We start from the raw sequence: 20,920 nt of genomic DNA, 5'->3' as shown, positions 1-20,920 counted from the left end.
ATCAGAGATAATGAGCACTGCAGATGCTGGAGAATCCAAGATAACAAAGTGTGGAGCTGGATGAACACAGCAGGCCAAGCAGCATCTCAGGAGCACAAAAGCTGACGTTTTGGGCCTAGACCCTTCATCAGAGAGGGGGATGGGGAGAGGGTTCTGGAATAAATAGGGAGAGGGGGGAGGCGGACCGAAGATGGAGAGAAAAGAAGATAGATAGAGAGGAGAGTATAGGTGGGGAGGTAGGGAGGGGATTGGTCAGTCCAGGCAAGACGGACAGGTCAAGGAGGTGGGATGAGGTTAGTCGGTAGGAAATGGAGGTGCGGCTTGAGGTTGGAGGAAGGGATGAGTCAGAGGAAGAACAGGTTAGGGAGGCAGAGACAGGCTGGGCTGGTTTGGGGATGCAGTGGGTGGAGGGGACGAGCTGGGCTGGTTGTGTGATGTGGTGTGGGAAGGGGAGATTTTGAAGCTGGTGAAGTCCACATTGATTCAATTGGGCTGCAGGGTTCCCAAGCGGAATATGAGTTGCTGTTCCTGCAACCTACGGGTGGCATCATTATGGCACTACAGGAGGCCCATGATGGACATCCCGTCTAAGGAATGGGAGGGGGATTTGAAATGGTTCGCGACTGGGAGGTGCAATTATTTGTTGCGAACCGAGCGGAGGTGTTCTGCAAAGCGGTCCCCAAGCCTCCGCTTGGTTTCCCCAATTTAGAGGAAGCCACACCGGGTACAGTGGATACAGTATACCACATTGGCGGATGTGCAGGTGAACCTCTGCTTAAAATGGAAAGTCATCTTGGGGCCTGGGATGGGGGTGAGGGAGGAGGTGTGGGGGCAAGTGTAGCACTTCCTGCGGTTGCAGGGGAAGGTGCTGGGTGTGGTGGGGTTGGAGGGCAGTGTGGAGCGAACAAGGGAGTCATGGAGAGAGTGGTCTCTCTGGAAGGCAGACAAGGGTGGGAATGGAAAAATGTCTTGGGTGGTGGGGTCGGGTTCTGGATGGAGGAAGTGTCGGAGGATGATGCATTGTATCCGGAGGTTGGTGGGGTAGCGTGTGAGAACAAGGGGGATCCTCTTTGGCCGGTTGTGGCGGAGGCGGGGTGTGAGGGATGTGTTGCGGGAAATGCGGGAGACGCAGTCAAGGGCGTTCTCGACCACTGCGGAGGGAAAGTTGCAGCCCTTGAAGAACTTGGACACCTGGGATGTGTGGGAGTGGAATGCCTCATCCTGGGAGCAGATGCGGCGGAGGCAGAGGAACTGGAAATAGGGGATGGAATTTTTGCAGGAGGGTGGGTGGGAGGAGGTGTATTTTAGGTAACTGTGGGAGCCGGTGGGCTTGAAATGGACATCAGTAACTAGCTGGTTGCCTGAGATGGAGACTGAGGGGTCCAGGAAGGTGAGGGATGTGTTGGAGATGTCTCAGGTGAACTTAAGGTTGGGGTGGAAGGCGTTGGTGAAGTGGACGAACTGTTTGAGCTCCTCTGGGGAGCAAGAGGCGGCGTCGATACAGTCATCAATGTAACGGAGGAAGAGGTGGGGTTTGGGGCCTGTGTAGGTGCGGAAGAGGGGTTGTTCCACGTAACCTACAAAGAGGCAGGCATAGCTGGGGCCCATGCGGGTGCCCGTGGCCACTCCCTTTGTCTGTAGGAAGTGGGAGGAACGATTCTGCTAATGTGGTATACTGTATCCATTGTACCCGGTGTGGCTTCCTCTAGATTGGGGAAACCAAGCGGAGGCTTGGGGACCGCTTTGCAGAACACCTCCGCTCGGTTCACAATAAACAACTGCACCTCCCCAGTCGCAAACCATTTCCACTCCCCCTCCCCTTCTTCAGACGACATGTCCATCATGGGCCTCCTGCAGTGCCAGAATGATGCCACCCGAAGGTTGCAGGAACAGCAACTCATATTCCGCTTGGGAACCCTGCAGCCCAATGGTATCAATGTGGACTTCACCAGCTTCAAAATCTCCCCTCCCCCACCGCATCCCACAACCAGCCCAGTTCGTCCCCTCTCCCCACTGCATCACACAACCAACCCAGCTCATCCCCTCCCCCAACTGCACCCCAAAACCAGCCCAGCCTGTCCATGCCTCCCTAACCTGTTCTTCCTCTCACCCATCCCTTGCTCCCACCCCAAGCCACACCTCCATTTCCTACCTACTAACCCCATCCCACCTCCTTGACCTGTCTGTCTTCCCTGGACTGACCTGTCCCCTCCCTACCTCCCCACCTATACTCTCCTCTCCACCTATCTTCTTTTCTCTCCATCTTCGGTCCGCCTCCCCCTCTCCCCCTATTTATTCCAGAACCCTCACCCCATCCCCCTCTCTGATGAAGGGTCTAGGCCCAAAACGTCAGCTTTTGTGCTCCTGAGATGCTGCTTGGCCTGCTGTGTTCATCCAGCTCCACACTTTGTTATCTTGGTTGTTAAAGTAGTTGAGGTTGTCCATTTAGTATAACCTGAAAATCATGAGCATGAGGGATTCATGTTTTATGAGCATGTGATTTCATTGTAATGCTTCCACTTAAAAATTATGAAAAATCCTGAATCCTTGCTTGGCTCCTTGAGTAAATTAAAGTTTGAAGATACTGTTTTGGCATACATTTTAAGAAGTCAGTGGAGCTACGTTAAATTATTTTCTTTAAAATCATTATTTTTACTACAAGGTGTTTTCTTTTTCCATTTCAGGAATGGCAGTGCCATTGGTCTGTCTGCCCCTCCCATCACTGCCCTGATTACCCCCGAACCTGTTCGCCACTGCCGTATTCCTGACCTTCCAACAGATGGATGCCTTGTCTTTGAGCTTCTTTTTTTCATTTACCTGTTAATGGCCCTTCTTGTCCAGTACATTAACATCTATAAAACAGTCTGGTGGTTTCCGTACAACCACCCTGCAGCTTCTACCTCACTGGTGAGTATTTTTTTTGATATGAAGTCCAAGTAATGAGAGTTTGTAACTGACTGGCAATTAGCAGAATACATTGCGTACAGTACTCAGGCTATAACATTTGAGTTCAACTAAGTATCAAATATAGTCCAGTGTGTCTGTTCAAATTGAATTATACATTTATCACTTATAATTATAACCATAAGGGAAGTACAAAGTAGGTCAGACAGCCCATCAAGTCGTCTCTGCCATTCAGTGAAATCATGGTGAATCTGTTAATTGTTAATATCGCTTTCCTGTGTGGGATTGAGCTCAATAACGACTGAGATGGTGAGTGGCGAAAATAGTATCTTTATTGAACATCTGCTCTAACACAGTTGGAGGTGAAATCCAAAGTACGGTTTTACGGTAGCCTGTTTTATACATGCACTAAAATTTTAGCATTATGGTGCCATATAGTTGTATTTATTGTACACAAGTTTGCATGACATCTGTCCTGGGGAAACAGGAGATGGTTTAAGCAGTTGCTAAATGCTGGTTGTAACTCCTAATGGGATTAGAATGTCTGTCTGGTCTGAGTTTGTCCTTTTTTAAAGTTAGTAATATTAGTAAAAATACTCGACCTATATGTTCTAAATAAATGGGAAATCACACATGTACTAAAGCAAAGTATAGAGGATAGTAAACTGGTCTCAGCAGCTGGATCATGAGATTTCATTTACTAAAGCCAGTTTTGACAGTTCTTGCATATTCATCCAAGCAGATTCACAGAATCACTGTTTTGATAGTAAGTTTCTTAAAGGGTTTGCGGCCCTATTTAATATGTATTTAAAAGTGCATACTAACGGAGTTTGTTTGTTCTGCACACTTTTCAGGTCCTAAGATATGGTTGCTAAGGGTTAATTAATATCATAATCTTTCCACAGTTACAAATTAAGTTATGGAGACATGATGGTGGCAATGGCATTGTTCTGTGTAGGTTAAGGTATTTAACTGTTATTCAGGGGTAGCGTTTGATACAGAAGCAGCTCTGAACACTGCTTGCAGAATGGAGTTGATAAGAATTTAAAGGTATAAAGAAGCAGTAATGGGTTGGAAGGTGTGTTTGGTTTAAAGAAGTTTTATGAATGAATGAAAATGTGGGACAGTAAATACTGCACTTGTTAGTTAGTAAAGAGAATCATTATACAATATCTCTCACCTGCCTTTTCTCTGCCACCCTTAATTGCTTTACAGATTAAAAGGTTGTCTATCTCAGTCTTGAATATTTTTGATGCCCAATCTCTGCTGCTCTGTCTTAAATGGGTGATCTCTTACTCTGAGATGATGCCCTCTGGTCCTAGACTCTCTCACAAAGGAAATAACCTCTCTGCATCTATCCTGGCAAGCCTCCTCACCTGAGAGACAACTCCAGTGATTACAAGCCCAACCTTCTTTATCTCTCCTCACACGAAAATCCCTCTATTCCTGGGATCAGCTTACTGAACCTGCTCAAGACCACCTCCAATGCTGGTATACCTTTGCTTAACTAAAGGCACCAAAACTGTTCAGAATATTCCAGCTGTGGTCTAGCTGGTGCTTTGCAGAGTTTCAGAAAGATTTCCCTATTTTGAAATAAAGGCCACCATTCCATTTTGCTTTCTGTATTACCCAATGCAATCATAAACTAACGTGCAATGATTCATGGATGATAACCGCTAAATCCTTCAGTGTTACAGCATTCTGTGGTCTTTCTTCATTTAAATAATATTAAACTGTTCCTCTTCCTTTCAAATGTGTAATCTTACACTTACTGACATATATACCATTTGCAGAGTTTATTCCCAATCCTCTCAATCTGTCACTATCCTCTGTGTAGATGCTATCTGAAGATGCTGTTAAATCTCCAATCAGTTGGAAGGTTTTAATTGATTAAAATGTAAACTCTCAAATTCCTTTCAAGTCACTGTCCTAGACAACTACAAGTTTTATCAGTGTGAAGAACAGTCAAACCAATCTGACTCCAAACCAAAATGCAAACAAATTTTTGACAAGGCCTCGCACCTAACATGCATTGTCTGACCTAATATGTCACCTCTTTACACTAATAAAACCTTTAGTTGTGTCAGGACAGTAACTTGAAATGAATTCAGGGATTTACATTTACATCTTAATCAGTCAAAACCTTCTGACTGATTTAAAGATTTAACAGCATCTTAGTTTTGTTTTTTACATCCTCATTAGTGTTGTGACTCTTTTTGATCTTTTAGTCATAAATTCTGTGTCTGATACGTCTTCTCTCACTAACAGCTGAAGAAAGAACGAAGCTCAGAAAGCTTGTGTTTTCGAAATAAACTTGGGGCGGCACAGTGGCTCAGTGGTTAGCACTGTACCCTCACAGCGCCAGGGACCCAGGTTTGATTCCTGCCTCGGGCAACTGTCTTGTGTGGGGTTTGCACATTCTCCCCGTGTCTGCGTGGGTTTCCTCCGGGTGCTCCAGTTTCCTCCCACAGTCCAAAGATGTGCAGGTTAGGTGGATTGGCTAAATTGCTAAATTGCCCATAGTGTTCAGGGATGTGTGGGTTATAGGGGGATGGGTCTGGGTGGGTTGCTTCAAGGGGCAGTGTGGACTTGTTGGGCTGACGGGCCTGTTTCCACACTGTAGGGAATCTAATCTAAAAACCCAGTGTTGTGTGATTTCTGACCTACTGTTTCTGTAATTCTTTAATTCTAGACTCTTGCATCGAAAACCTTTCTCAGCCTAGCAGTTCCAGAAGTTAAACTCTGTTAGAGTTATTCAAGCATCAAATTTTCGCCACTCTTTGTTTTTACTCAGGATGCAGCATATCAAATGAGCTGTACACGAAAGCAGTTTCTTGCAGCAAACCTGTTTGAAACCAAAGACTGAAACTCAACCAAACACGCCATTGACTCTCCCTATAATTAACATCCTGTGGACTCTTTGCTATTTATTGTTTATTCCATACAGTTTGGTCACATGATTAGTTAGTGGAAACAAGGTGCTTTACAAGAAATCCTTCCCCAAAGAAACCTAGTTCTTTAAAAGGCCTATCATCCCATAAGTGCATAGGCCATTGCAATATCTAAATGACGCTTCAATAATTTCTCTCATTATCTATGAATCCAACTGAATTGAACACAGGGAGTCTTAATACAGTTTTTACAAGCAATACAAATCTATCTGTAATTGTTCTTGGGCTGCCAGAATTGAGAGTGCAATTAAAATGGAAGATTATGCTTCTAACAGTAATTTCTTCTGTGACTATATAAAAAAAATTTTCTCTACACCAACTTTTGTAGAAGAAAAAGTACAAAAGTAATACATTGCTGAGTATGGCATCCCTGATTCACTAGGTTTAGAAAGACAATCCACCAAAGCAAAATGGATTTTGCATGGGGCTCCAGCCTTGGATAGCAGTAAACTAAAGAAGTAATAATATATATTAACTCCTATAGATAAATTTCATAAATTTGCCGCTTACTACTGCTGTTACTTGCATTGTGCTATGTTTCATACACTGCTAATACACGTGTTGCATTTGAGGCATTGAGTAGTATCAAATTTCAAATCAGTCGTTTTCATTAAAGAGGCTGTCTCATTTAATTTAACTTAAAAGTGCAGATATAACTAATGAAGGCTACTTCAGGATGGGTTTTTTTTCAGATCCTGTCTTCCACAATAATTTGGCATCAGATTTGCAAATGAACCTCCCATTAAATTTAACAAAACATTGACCTGTTCGTATGGTCATCAAAAACATGATATTTCTATTTTTAAACTTAAGTATCAGGTCTAACAGCGGTAAATATCAACATGCAAAAGAACAACATGCTTCCAGCTAACCAGGAAAATGGTCCTATAGAAAATTTGGACTTTTTTTGATCAATTTAAAGATGTAATAATACTGCTTACCTGTACAGAAATGTTGTAAAACCTTCTTGGTTCAGACATAACTACCATTTTCTTCTTTTTAATATTTTTTATAAAGCGAGTTTTGAGAAGATTTGTAGCTCAGGTTGAGTTTCGGGCTGTGAGTTTGCTCACTGAGCTGGAAGGTTAGTTTTCAGACGTTTCGTCACCATTCTAGGCAACATCATCAGTGAGCCTCCGATGAAGCGCTGGTGTTATGTCCCGCTTTCTATTTATCTGTTTAGGTTTCCTGGAAACCTAAACAGATAAATAGAAAGCGGGACATAACACCAGCGCTTCATCGGAGGCTCACTGATGATGTTGCCTAGAATGGTGACGAAACGTCTGAAAACTAACCTTCCAGCTCAGCGAGCAAACTCACATCCATTTTTTTATAAAGCCTTTTAAGGTATAGTTGGTAAAGCCAGTATTTGCCGCCCATCCATGATTGTGTCTTGAAGTGAGTGGATTACTTGGCCATTTCAGGGCAGTTGGGAGACAACCACATTGTGGGTTGGTCTGAAGAATGGCAGATTTCCAACTAAAGGACATAAGTGAACCAGATGAGTTTTTGTGGCAATCAATGGTAGTTTCATGATCATCTTTACTTTAGTTAGATTCTATATTCCAAATATATTAATTGAATTTCATATGAGATTTGAACCCAGTGCCCCTAGAGCATTGGTCTGTGTCTCTGAATTTAGTGATGTGACTAATATGCCACTGACTCTCCCTAAATTCACCATGATGGCCTTCAGTTATTGGGTATTTTTAAATAAGACACAATATACTTGCTTGACTTGGTCTTCTAGAAAACTTTTATTGAATTCACAGCAGAACATCCAGACTGAACGATTTTCTGTTTAAATCATTGCATTTAATATGACTTTAAACCTGTCTGTAGTTTTAAAACATAGATTATGAATCTTATCGCTGAGTAAAAAGCTTGTATTTTGGAGGTTGATTCCACTGTTACCGCACATGTACTTTGGCAGGTAATTTGCCAGATAGATTGATGGGGAGGTGATGGCTTGGTGGTATTACCACTGGACTGTTAATGCAGAGATCCAGGTAATGTTCTGGAGATCCGGATTTGAATCTCTGTATGGCAGATGGTGGAATTAAGAGCCTAATGATAACTGTAAATCCATTGTTGTTTGTTGGAAAAACCTATCTGATTCAATAATGTCATTTAGGGAAGAAAACTGCTGTCTTCACCCATGTTTGGCCCACATGTGACCCACAGCAATGCCTTCTGGGCAATTAGGGATGAGCAATACATGCTGGGCTAGGCAGTGATGCGCTCATCCTGTGAATGAATTTCTTTTTAAAAAAAAAAGACAAATTTCGGTTGCCTGCTTAAACCATGAATGTCTGGGACACAAATCTAATGAGGATGTACGAAACATTCAGATGTTGCAAGCAACAGTTTGATGGCCTAAATCTGGAGTAGGGAATTTGTAATTGTGCCGGATGTGGATTTTTCTTCGTTTTGAAGTGTAGGTCACGTCCATTTTAAATGCATGCTATAATCTACAGATTATTTTTAAGCAGTTTCACAGTTTAGTATTTCACTTTAGTGTGTTTCAGCAATGTTTGCATATAATGCCTATTCTACAATCTTGAAATCTCGCCAGCTGAAGTTCTTTTACTCCAAATTTGAGGGAATTTCAGCTGTGTTTACTTTGCTTCTAAATTTGGCCAAATTATATGCAACCATATTTTGGTGTTTCTCTGATCACTAGGGTTATAACTAAGTACGAGTAGTAATCATTCGCACATTCTGAAACAGCAAAGAAAGGTCCACTGCTTAGAAACCTCCAGGCTCTCGATGCTGAAGTTCATTTTCAAGGCATTCATTTTAATCCCACATTGCTTCAACAATTAATTTAACTGACTGCTCTACACAGAAGTTTCAATGCAAAGCACCTTTTAATTACATTGAATTAAATATTCTTATTCATGCAGGTCTGTAGCTTGAATAAATATCCAATCAGCTACTTTATTGGCTGGCTTTGGTCCATAGATTGAACATAGAACCGTATAGCACAGGAACAAACCCTTCAGCCTGCAATGTTGTTCCAAACATGATGCCAAATGAAATAATCCCTTCTGTCTGCCATTGGCCCATATCCCTCCATTCCAAGCATATTCATGTGCTTATCTGAAAGTCTCTTAAATGTCCCTCTTGTATCTGCTTCCACCACCATACCAGCAGTGAATTCTAGGCTCCTACCGTTCTGTGTTTTTTTTAAAAAAAATCCTTGCCCCTCTTGTCTCCCCTGAATATTCCCCCTCTAACCTTAACTGCATCCCCCCTAGTATTAGACATTCAACTCTAGGAAAAAGGTTCTGACTGTCAACCCTGTCTAGGCATCTCCTAATCTTACAGACCTCTATCAAGTCTCCCCTCAGCCTCTGCCACTCCAGAGAAAACAACCCCAGTTTTTCTAGCCTCTCCCTGTAGCTTATACTCTCCAATCCAGGCAGCATCCTGGTAAACCTCTTCTGCACCCTCACCAAAGCCTCCACATCCTTCCTGTAATGTGGTGGCTAGAATTTAATGCAATACTCTTAAATGTAGCCTATCCAAAATCTTTTAAAGCTGCAACATGACATCCTGACTCTTGTACTCTATAAGCAGCCAATAAAGACAAGCATGCCGTGCGCTACTTTTACCTGCCTATCTACTTGTATGGCCACTTGCAGGGAGCTATGGATTTGAAACCCACGATCCTTCTGTCCGTCAATGCTGTTGAGATTTATGCCATTAACTGTGTACTTTTCCTTAACATTTGCACTCCAAAAGTGCAGCACCTCACTGTTACTTGGATTAAACCCCATCTGCTATTTCTCCACCCGTATCTGCAACTGAGCTATATCCTGCTGTATCTTTGACAATCTTCTATACTATCCAAAACTCCAACAATCTTTATCCGCAAATTTACTAACCCACCTATCTACATTTTCATCCAAGTCATTTATACATATCACAAATAGCAGAGGTCCCAGTACGGATCCTTGCAGACCACCGCTAGTCACGGATCTCTAGGCTGGAAAAGATGTCCTACTATCAATACCCTCCATTTTCTACGGACAAATCAATTCTGAATCTACACAGCCAAGTCATTGTGGATCCCGTGCATCTTAATCTTCTGGTTGAGTCTACCATGAGGGACCTTATTGAAAGCTTTATTAAAATCCATGTAAAATATCTAATGCTCTACCCTCATTGATCACCTTTGTCACCACTTCAAAATTACTCAAGTTAGTGAGACATGACCTGCCTTGCACAAAGTCATGCTGACAGTCCCTAATTAGGCCATGTTCTTCCAAATGTGTGTAAATTCTATCCTTAAGAATTTTCTCAATTTGCTTCCCAACCACCAATGTGAGACTCACTGGTTTGTAGTTTCCTGGATTATCCCTATTTCCCTTCTTGAACAGAGCAGCAACATTTAGCTACTCACCCTTCCTCCACGATGTCTCCAATGGCTAGCGAGGATCCAAAGGTCTTGGTCAAGGCCCCAGCAATCTCCTCTTTTGTCCCTCTCAATAACCTATGCTAGACAGCATGGGCCCCAGGAGACTTATCCAGCTTAGTTGCATTTCATAAAACGATTGCGAGGACTTCTGGCTTGTCTGCTATCAGTACAAAGACTATTGGGGCTAATAATCCTTGTGAGCTTATCTTTATCTTAGGCGGAATCGTGGATGACTTACTCCACTTTGGTTCAGTATAATATGGCTAACGTGTCCAATGTGTGTGTATTGTAGACTCTACCAGGAGATGTTTGAAGCCAATAGATAGTTACTTCAGGAGGTCCAGTGACTCCCAAACCTTGACCTCTGCATGCTCGTGACAAAAGTATCTTTCTCACTACCTTCTACAAGCTGCTTCTCTGTTTTTCATTTTTGTAGTCTAGTGGCTCCTCCTGAATCGGTGAGGATGAAGGACCAGTTCAGACATTCCTGAAATGTCTCCTTGTATCCTCCTGGGGCTTTATTGCCGTAAACATTGGAGTATTGTTGTTTTTGTACCTTGATGTCAATAGTTGAAACTGGGTCATTAAGGCAGAAATACAATCTGTGCAAATGTTTTTGTATAATAAGGAGCAATAATTTTGCTTAATAATTAACTTTTTTTATCTTAAAGAGCTTTCACTTGATTGACTATCACTTGGCAGCATTTATTACTATCATGTTGGCCCGAAGACTGGTTTGGACCCTTGTTTCAGAGGTAAGTTTAGTATGTGGATGTATTTATCATCTAAAAACTTCTTTTGATTATATTGTGGTAGTGAACTTTGTGCATGCCTGATAGATGCTTCTTTAAAAAAAATTGTAAGCTAGTGACATAGATCAAGTGTTTATTTTTCTGTTTTAATTGGAAATCTTTACAGTTTTATTTGTCCTTCATGACGGCATGTGCAGGTATTACAAACAGATTATTTGTAATGTGTTAAGTATCATCAATAAACCAGTGTATCACTGTTTTAATTTTCTATGCTTTAGTGAGCTTAGTGCAGTTCTGAAATTGCAAACATTGAATTTGAGTTTCCTATTACTCTGACATATGGAAATATCAGTTTTTTATTCACAAAAGATACTTGCATCCCATTGAAGTGTCTACTCCAATTCTACTGTTTTGTTACCTTGTTGGTTTTACTTGGAGATAAAAATGCTGCTGATAATGTTCATGATCATTAACATGTGATTTTATCCTGTACGTGGCCTGACTTCCCAAAAAATAGTACTACTTGTGTGGGCATTCCAACAGTATCCATCTGTAGACTGAGTGTAAAACTGATTTCTTGTTAATTGGAGTAAAATTTTCATTAATTACTTGATCTACAAATGATTCAATTTTTAAGTCTTGCCAGTTAATATAATTATTTCTTGCAGGCGTCTCAAACGAGTACAACCTCTATAATGTGGTACACTTTGTTGATAGTGGCTCGTTTGGTACTTCTAACGTTGTGTGGCTGGGTACTGTGCTGGACACTTGTCAATCTTATTAGGAATCATTCTGTACTAAATCTTCTTTTCCTCGGATACCCGTAAGTATCTTTCATGTTTTTTTTCACCGCTTGCCTTGAGGAGAAATGCTTTTTGTTTGTCATTTCTTCCAAATAGTTCATAAATTTCTGTTTTTAAATCATTCCGTTACTTTTTAAAAATCATGTTAAAAGTTACAATGACTGTTTCAACTAATTGTAGTCCTCTGAAATCCATTCTTGGGTTAGATACAGTTCCTCACGAGACGGTGCTTACGATGTCATGATGGGATGAAGTAGCGTAATTGTTTTTTTTCTTAAAAATAAAATCAGGTCATTCTTTGAGGTCTAGAGTTGGAAAGTAACATTTGAGGGATCTATGGACATGGACCCCAAGATCCCTCTGTGCCTCTGAGAATCCTGCCATTAACAGAGTATTCTGCATTCAAATTCGACCTTCCAAAATGAATCATTTCACACTTTTCCAGGTTGAATGCCATCTGCCACTTCTTTGCCCAGCTCTGTATCCTGTCAATGTCCTGTTGCAACCTACAACAGCTCTCCACACTGTCCACAACTCCTCCAACCTTTGTGATAACAGCAAACTTACTGCCCCCCCCGCCCCAAACTTCCTCATCCAAGTCATTTATAAAGATCCCAAAGAGCAGAGGTCCCAGAACAGATCCCTGCAGAACACCACTGGTCACCGAGCTCCAAGCTGAATACTTTACATCTGCTACCACCCTCTGTCTTCTACTGGACAGCCAGTTCTGTATCCAGACAGCCAAATTTCCCTGAATACCATGCCTCCTAACTTTCTGAATGAGTCTACCATGAGGAACCTTATCAAATGCCTTGCTAAAATCCATATGCACCACATCCACTACTTGACCTTCTTCATTGTGTTTTGTGACATCCTCAAAGAATTCGGTCAAGCTTGTGAGGCATGACCTGTCCCCCTCAAAGCCATACTGATTATTTCTAATAAAACTGTGCTTTTCCAAATAATAATAAATACTATCACTTGGACTCCTCTCCAATAATTTGCCCACCGCAGAAGTGAGACTGACTGACTGGTCTGTAATTCCCAGGATTATCCCTGTTCCCTTTCTTGAACAAGGCAATAACATTTGCCACCTTGCATGCGTCTGGCACTACTCCAGAAACAGTGAGGACGCAAAGAACATCGCCAAAGGCACAGCAACCTCTTCCCTCGCTTCCCGTAGTAACCTTGGATATATCCTGTCTAGCCCAGGGGACTTGTCCTCACATTTTTCAAAACTTCTAGCACACCCTTCTTCCTAACATCAACCTGTTCGAGCATATCAGCCTGTTTCATGCTGTCTGCACAAATGTCAAGTTCCCTCTCACTGGTGAATACTGAAGCAAAGTATTCATTTAAGGACCTCCCCTACCTCCTCCGAATATGTGCACAAGTTCCGGCCACTATCCCTGATTGGCCCTACCCTCACTCTGGCGATCCTCTTGTTTCTCAAATAAGTATAGAATGCCTTGGGGTTTTCTTTAATCCTACCCGCCAAGGCTTTTTCATACCCTCTTCTAGCTCTCCTAAGTCCATTCTTTCATTCCTTCCTGGCAACCTTGTAGTCCTCTGGAACTCTATCCGATCCTTGTTGCCTCAACCTTAAGTAAGCTTCCTCGTTTCTTTTGACTAGATGTTCCACATGTCTTGTCATCCAAGGTTCCCTCTCCTTACCGTCCCTTCCTTGCCCCTGTGGGACAAACCTATCTAGTACTTGTAGGAAGTGCTCCCTGAACAACCTCCACATTTCTGTTGTGCATTTCCCTGAGAATGTCTGTTCCCAATTTATGCTCCATAGTTCTTCCCTATTAGCATTGTAATTTCCCCCTCCCCCAGTTAAATATTTTCACATACCATCTGCTCCTGTCCCTCTCCATGACTATACTAAAGGTCAGGAGTTGTGATCACTGTCACTGAAATGCTGTCCCACCAAGAGATCTGACACCTGGCCTGGCTCGTTGCCAAGCACAGAATCCAATATGGCTTCCCCTCTACTCGACCAATCTGCATATTAAGTCAGAAATCCTTCCTGGACACACCTAACAAAATCTGTTCCATTCAAACTATTTGCACTTAGGAGGTTCCAGTCTATAATAGGGAAATTGAAGTCACTCATGACGACAACAACCCTATTACTTCTACACCTTTCCACAATCTGCCTCCCAATCCGTTCCTCAGTGTCTCTGTTGCTATTGGGGGGTATATAGAAAACTCCCAAAAAAGTGACTCCTCCTTTTCTGTTTCTGACTTTCACCCATACTGACTCACTAGACAAACCCTCCTTGACGGCTTCCCTTTCTGCAGCTGCGATACCATCCCTGATTAGCAATACCACTCCTTCACCTCTCTTTTTTTTTAAACCTCCCTCCCTATTTATTTTGAAACCTCTAAACCCTGGAACATCCAACCACCATTCGTCTTGCCCCTGTTATCTCTGTAATGGCCACAGCATCGTAGCTCCAAGTACTGATCCATGCTCTAAGTTTTTCACCCTTATTCCTGACACTTCTTGTGTTTAGACACACTTCAACCCGTCACACTGACTGCCACTTTGCCCTAACAACTGTCTGTTCTTCCTCACAGACTCTCTACATGCTGTATCTGCCTATACACCAGCTACCCCATCCTCTGATCCATAGCTCTGATTCCTGGACCCCCTGCCAAACCCTCCCAAAGAGCTCTAACAAACCTTGCGCCCAGGATGTTGATGCCCCTCCAGTTCAGGTTCAACCTGTCTTTCTTATACAGGTCCCATCTTCCCCAGAAGATATTTCAATGATCCACATATCTGAAGCCCTTCCTCCTACACCAGCTCCACAGCCATGTGTTCAGCTGTACTCGCTCTCTGTTCCAAGCCTCATTAGCCCATGGCACTGGTAGTACTCCTGAGATTACATTGTGCTCATCCTGCCTTTTGGCTTCCAACCTAACTCCTTGTATTCACTTTTTTAGGCCCTCATCCCTTTTCCTAGCTATGCCATTGGTACCATGCCTTTTGACTGCTCACCCTCCCCCTTAAGAATCCTGTAGATTTGATTGGAGACATCCCTGAACCTGGCACCCAGGAGGCAACATACTATCTGGATGTTTTTCTTGGAACAACAGAATCTCCTGTCTGTTTCCCCAATCATTGCATCTCCTCTCATTATAGTTGTCCCATTCTCTCCCCCAAACCTGTCTGAGCCATAGAGCCAGGCTTACCTGGCTGCCATGACTACACACACGCACGCACGCACCCCGGCTACCTGCATCCTATGACGTGGGTGTGACAACCTTCCCATAACTCACCCCCGCAGCTTCCTGAACGAGCTGGCGTTCATCCAGCTCCAGTTCCCCTAATGTGGTCTGTGAGGGGCTGGGGTTGGGTGCTCTTCTTATAGGTGAAGTCAGAAGGGACACGAGTAGTGATCCTTACCTCCCACATCCCACAAGAGGAGCATGCAACTACCCTAGCTTCCATCCCCCTACTCTAAAGTGCCAAAAGAGATAAAGTAAGCTTTTTGTTTTTCTTTAACTACCCTCTGCACAGTCTTTTTTTATTGGTTAGAGGAGGAGGATGGGTGAGAGACACTACATGTGTAGTGTTTCCGGTTTAGCCAATGCCTGAATACATTAGTTCACCTTCCCAGCTGCCCCCTGGCTTGTGCTCTGCCACTAAATTAGAGGATGCTGTCTCACGAGGCCTCTCCCTCTGATGAGAGGCATAGATAGAGTGGATAGCCAGAGACTTTTTACCAGGTCAGAAACGACTATTATGAGGGGACATAATTTTAAGGTGATTGAAGCAAGGTATAGAGGAGATGGCCAAGGTAGATTCTTTATACAGAGTGGTGGGTGCGTGGAATGCACTGTCGGCAGAAGTGGTGGAGTAAGATCCATTAGGGACATTTAAGTGACCCTTGGGTTGGCATATGGATGAAAGTAAAATGTAGGGTATGTAGAGTAGTTTGATCTTAGAGTAGGATAATAGATGGGCACAACATTGTGAGCCGAAGGGCTTGTACTATGCTGTACTGTTCTACATTCTGTGTTCTATGTTCTAGTTCAGTAGCAAGGTTTTTGTGAAATGTATATAAACTCCTGGCAAGGCCCCACTTGAAATATTGTTCCAGAAGATTAATACCCTTCAATAAGGATGTAAGGAACTCAGTACATGAGATTATCAACAGTTAGACAAAGTAGGGAGAAAGTGTTTTCACACTGACTGATCAAGAACAAGACAATAATTGGCAAAATTTAGGAGGTGAGCACCATGGTGAAAGTCATCATCTCACAAGGTGGTAAAATGAATTAATAATAATAGAATCTGTTAGGGGCTTGTTGCAATGAGACTTTTTACTTAGTTAGGATCTTGGTACACACTTAAAGGGTATTGGAAGCAGATTCAGTGGTCTGTCTCAAATATTGTTTGGATGTGCAGTTAAAAAGGGAAGTTTTGTAGGCATGTGGGGAAAATACAACAGAACAGGAAGAATTGAATGGATGACTGAAGAGCTGACAAAAGTGTGATGGGCTGAATAACCTGTCCTGCTCTACATGGTATGATCCTATGACTAAAATCAAATTGGAGCTGTAACTTGCTGTGAAATTGTTCAGATCAGTTGCCTTGCGCAGAACTTGACAGTAATACAAACTTCATGTTTAGAAAGCTGGTGAATTTGTGTTTTGCTTGCGACACAGAACGAAAACAAAGATTAAGTAGCCAAGGTCTGCCTGTATGCCAAAACCGAAATAAGCAACTGCCAACCTAGCCAGTGATTCCCATATTCTGTAAATGGATTTTAAAAAAATTGCTGTTCTTTATATGAATTCCGTGAGGCAATGGCCTAGTGGTATTGTTGCTGGACTGTTAATCCAGAGACCCAGATAATATGCTGGGGACCCAGGTTTGAATTCTGCCATGGCAGATGGTGGAATTTGAATGCCATAAAATATCTGGAATTAAGAATCTAATGATGACTGTGAATCCATTGTCGATTGTTGGAAAAATTCATCTGGTTCACTAATGGCCTTTTAAGGAAAGAAGCTGCCATCCTTACCTGGTCTGACCTATATGTGACTCCAGAAGGGATGGGCAATAAATGCTGCCTAGTCAGTGACGCCCTCATCCTCTGAATGAATAAAGGAAAAAGAAATCCTGGAACTCCTTTTCCTCCCAACGCTGATACACCTGCATCAGATGGACTAAAGTAGTTCAAGAAGACGGTTCAACAGCTTCTCATGGGTATTAGGGAGAAGGAGAAAATGCTGACTTTGCCAGCAATGCTCACACCCTGTAAAAGCGTCAATAGTGAAATTAAATATAGCATATCGAACAGAGTTTTTTGAAGGGAAAGATGATCTATGGGAGGCAGTACCAAAAGGTGCTTTCTTCCTGATTTGAAATTTATAAACTTTCTTATTTCTTGGACTGTACTTTACAAGAACAGTGACCTAATATTTTAGGTTCAGCACAGAGGTGGTTTTTAACTTGTTTCAAACCTGTTGTGGACATCAATACAAAGCAACAGCCATTCGGTAGTATCTATCGGTTGAGTAAACGCAGACAACTACAAAATGACAGAGTAATCTGGGCCAAAGTTGTTTAAGTATGTAGTTTATACTTTGAAATGTGTTTGGTATTGCAGTGCCCATGGAACAGGCTCTGAATCATGCACAGTAATTACTGTACAGTGGGCTAATTGAATTTGTTCAATCTGTTTATTTTCTCCAAGTTTACCAATATCTATTTTTAACGGGATTGCCATTATATTTGCAATTTTAGTTACTGATACTGGCTTCTTCGCTTCCTTTTCAGATTTGGTGTTTATGTGCCACTGTGTTGTTTTCACCAGGAAAACAGGACTCAACCTTTACCAGCTGAATGTGGTTTCCTGTTAAATGACCAGTTGGAATCAGTCATGGTCAGGCCAAAGGACTTCTTCACACTGCTCCGAGAATCATTCAGAGAACAGTTCAATAACCCAACATCCATCCCTCCCCACACTTGCCCTCTCTCCCCAGACCTTATACGAAATGAGGTTGAATGTCTGAAAGCAGATTTTAATAAAAGGATGAAAGAGGTTCTCTTCAATTCCCTGTTCAGTGCCTACTATGTAGCATTTTTGCCTCTTTGTTTTGTAAAGGTGAGTTTGTCTGGGTGTTTATTTTTTTTTTCTCCCTGAACACATGTTCAGACAAGAAATTGAAGTTTTTTTTTAAATCTTAGCCTGATCAGAACTAGCTCACAAAACCGACTTGGAAAGAAAAAGGGACACCAATTTATACAGTATGAGAAGAGGTTGCTGATTGGTTGGGCTATCATTAACATGGATGTGAAACAAAAACAGTTGACTTTTAGTTATTAATGAGCACAAGAAGAAAGCTTTGACTTCTGTACTACCAACCAATTACTTTTTGTTACTGTACCTGCTGAAGTGAGAAGACCAGATGTTTCATATCATCTACTGTGAATCAATTAGTTAAGGGATGCTGGATTTAACCAAGTGCACCTGTTCATAGCATTGTCCTATAATGTGCCAAGTTTCAACTATGTCAGATAGAGCTCCTGGCCCAATTTCATTGCCAGGCTACTGAAAGTTAACTCTGTCTATTTACTCTTCAAAATTTTAATGAACCCTGCTAGGGAAAATGCATAAACGTGGATCTTTTTCTAATGGAAATCCAAACTTTATTTCTGTAGCTTGTAATTTACCTTCCCATCTGCATATAGACCATTGTAATGTTTAAGCATGGGACTTTGTTTAATGTTTTTAAATCAGCTGTTAAAATCCTGTCACAAAATTCAATTTTTATGCTAGCCAACCCTAACCCAAGTCAGAATTGCAGATTGCTAAATTGCTATCTTTAAATGCCTGATTGTAACTCCCAGGAAATAATTATCATTGGCCACTTCCCAAGAAAGCAAGAGGATGATAAATACCTTTATTTATTTCTTTAGTGTTTTTCGGTGCCTCAGCATTCTCCAAAATTCTTCACATCAAAAGTACCCCAATGGCTGTTTAATCATGTTATATGGAAACTTGGCAGTCAGTGTGCAAACGGAAAAGGTTCTGCTACAGCAATGTGAAAATGACCACACTTTTTTGGTTGAGGGATGAATATTATCAAGATTATGGAGAATTCCCCCGCAGTCTGTCAAAATCGTATCATAGGATCTTTTATGTCCACCTAAGGGGGCAGATGGGGCCTCAGTTTTGCTTATCATCATGTATCTCTGGTATAGCATTCTTTCTGACAATATTAAGATGTAGGCCTGGATTACGGAATGGGACATAAACCCATGTATTCCTGCTTCAGGGTGGGTGCTTTGCCAATTCTGTACAAAAACCTATCTTGCTGTCTGGGTGAAGCATCTTATAGAACAGTGCAATTGTTGAGTTACTGTAGTTAGAGTACAGAAAATACTCTGTAGATGGCAAGCAACTGCTGCAAATGTGGCCTGAACAAAAGCAAAATTTTTATAATCCTGTCTGACAAGACATTTGGATTGCAGCTAAACATAAATATTAAGTTTACTGGTCGGGTATTCTGCATTCATGCTGTTACCCTGGTGATTCCAATTTTAGACTAAATTATCAAATCTTATTATATAATGAGTTCTCACTTTTTTTATAAAACAAACAAAAATAAGGACCAAGAAATCTTGAGAATAATTTGTGTAGGCTGTCCTGTGCATGCTATTGTAATAGTGACAAAAGATCTAGAAATATCACTACAAAACAATAACTTGCTTAAAGAGCACAATAACTTGGACACCCACACCACTTCAGGCTCCAGAAAGTAAGAAGCCTGCAGATTAATTGAAAGTTTTTGATATAGATGCCTATAAAATGTTTTGTGAAAAGTCCTGTATGACAAGGGAGCAACAAATATGCCTACATTTTATGGTATTCAGCTACATGGTTCAATATATAGTGTGCACTTTCTTAAATTAGTGTGCTGATTCAAGAGAATACTAGTGGGATGGTTTTGTCTTTTTAAATTTCTATTTTCTCCCTATATCACTTTCCCCAAGCTGTTAATCTGATTCTCACAAAGAAAAAACTGATTTGCAGGCTACAGATTTTCATTGCATTGCACATTCTTGCGTTGGGTTTGCTAGAGAATGAAAAGAGTTAGTTGACTAGGGTGTATTTTGGCCTCTTACCTAAGGAAAGTTATGCTTAACTGAGAGTGCAACAAACATTCTCTGATTCCTTGGTGTGGGTTTTGTACTTGAGGTGAGATTAAGTAGACCAGAGGAATGACCTTATTGGAACACACAAAATTCAATTGGCAGTGTAAGTAGATTGATGACTCCAGTGACGAGGGAATCCAAAACTAAAGAGTTGGTCATAGTTTCAGAATAAGGGGTCAGTCATAAAGTTTGAGAGAGAATTCCTTCAGACTTGTGAATCATAGCCCTCTGAGCTAGAGAATGCTTTTGTTGTACATTCAAATCAGATAGTTTCTATCAACAGAACAAAGGGAATTGAGGATATAGAGATAAGAGTTGTAGTGGAAAGTTAGTAATATTTTTGAATGACAAGGCAGACTTGGAGGACCAAATAGCCTACACTTGTTTCTATTTCTTGTTCTTAATGTTTTAACTTGAACTATTTAAGCTCACTGTTTGCTGCATCTGCATGTTAGCCAATTAGGAAGATAAGTTCTACATTAGCCTTTATTACAAGAGGATTTGAGTATGGGAATACAGTGTCTGTACAGTAGTAGCAGAGGCTGCACCTGGAATATCTTGAATATTGTGTATAGTTTTGATTTCCTCATGTTGAATGGTATATGTGCCAAAGAGAGAGTACAACCGAATTCCACCAGACAGATTCCTGGAATGAAGGGATTGTATTACGAAAGAATCGGGCAAGTCCTTCGTATTTAGGATGAGATGTGATCTCAGTGAAACAGAAAATTCTTAAAGGGCTTGATAGTGTAGTTACAGGAGAATGTTTCCCCTTGCTGGGGGAGTTTAGACCGTAAGACATAGGAGTGGAAGTAAGGCCATTTGGCCCATCGAGTCCACTCCGCCATTTAAATCATGGTAGATGGGCATTTCAACTCCACTCCCCTGCACTCTCCCCGTAGCCCTTG

At 41.7% G+C, this 20,920-nt stretch overlaps 1 protein-coding gene across 3 annotated transcripts in view; it reads left to right on the top strand.

Annotated features, from left to right (window-relative positions):
* Positions 1–20,920, top strand: part of tmem39a (transmembrane protein 39A) — a 72,217-nt gene that overhangs the window by 45,355 nt on the left and 5,942 nt on the right. For all 3 annotated transcript variants that reach the window (XM_048541393.1, XM_048541391.2, XM_048541392.2), the window contains 4 exons: positions 2,685–2,907; positions 10,950–11,033; positions 11,699–11,853; positions 17,631–17,958. In XM_048541393.1, coding sequence (XP_048397350.1) covers positions 2,685–2,907; positions 10,950–11,033; positions 11,699–11,853; positions 17,631–17,958 — 790 coding nt within the window. The remainder of the gene's footprint in view (positions 1–2,684; positions 2,908–10,949; positions 11,034–11,698; positions 11,854–17,630; positions 17,959–20,920) is intronic.

The sequence above is a fragment of the Stegostoma tigrinum genome, chromosome 12 (assembly GCF_030684315.1).
Source record: "Stegostoma tigrinum isolate sSteTig4 chromosome 12, sSteTig4.hap1, whole genome shotgun sequence".
Lineage (NCBI taxonomy): Eukaryota > Metazoa > Chordata > Chondrichthyes > Orectolobiformes > Stegostomatidae > Stegostoma > Stegostoma tigrinum.
The sequence above is the reverse complement of the archived record's forward strand: the minus strand, read 5'-3'. Positions and strand labels throughout refer to the sequence as shown.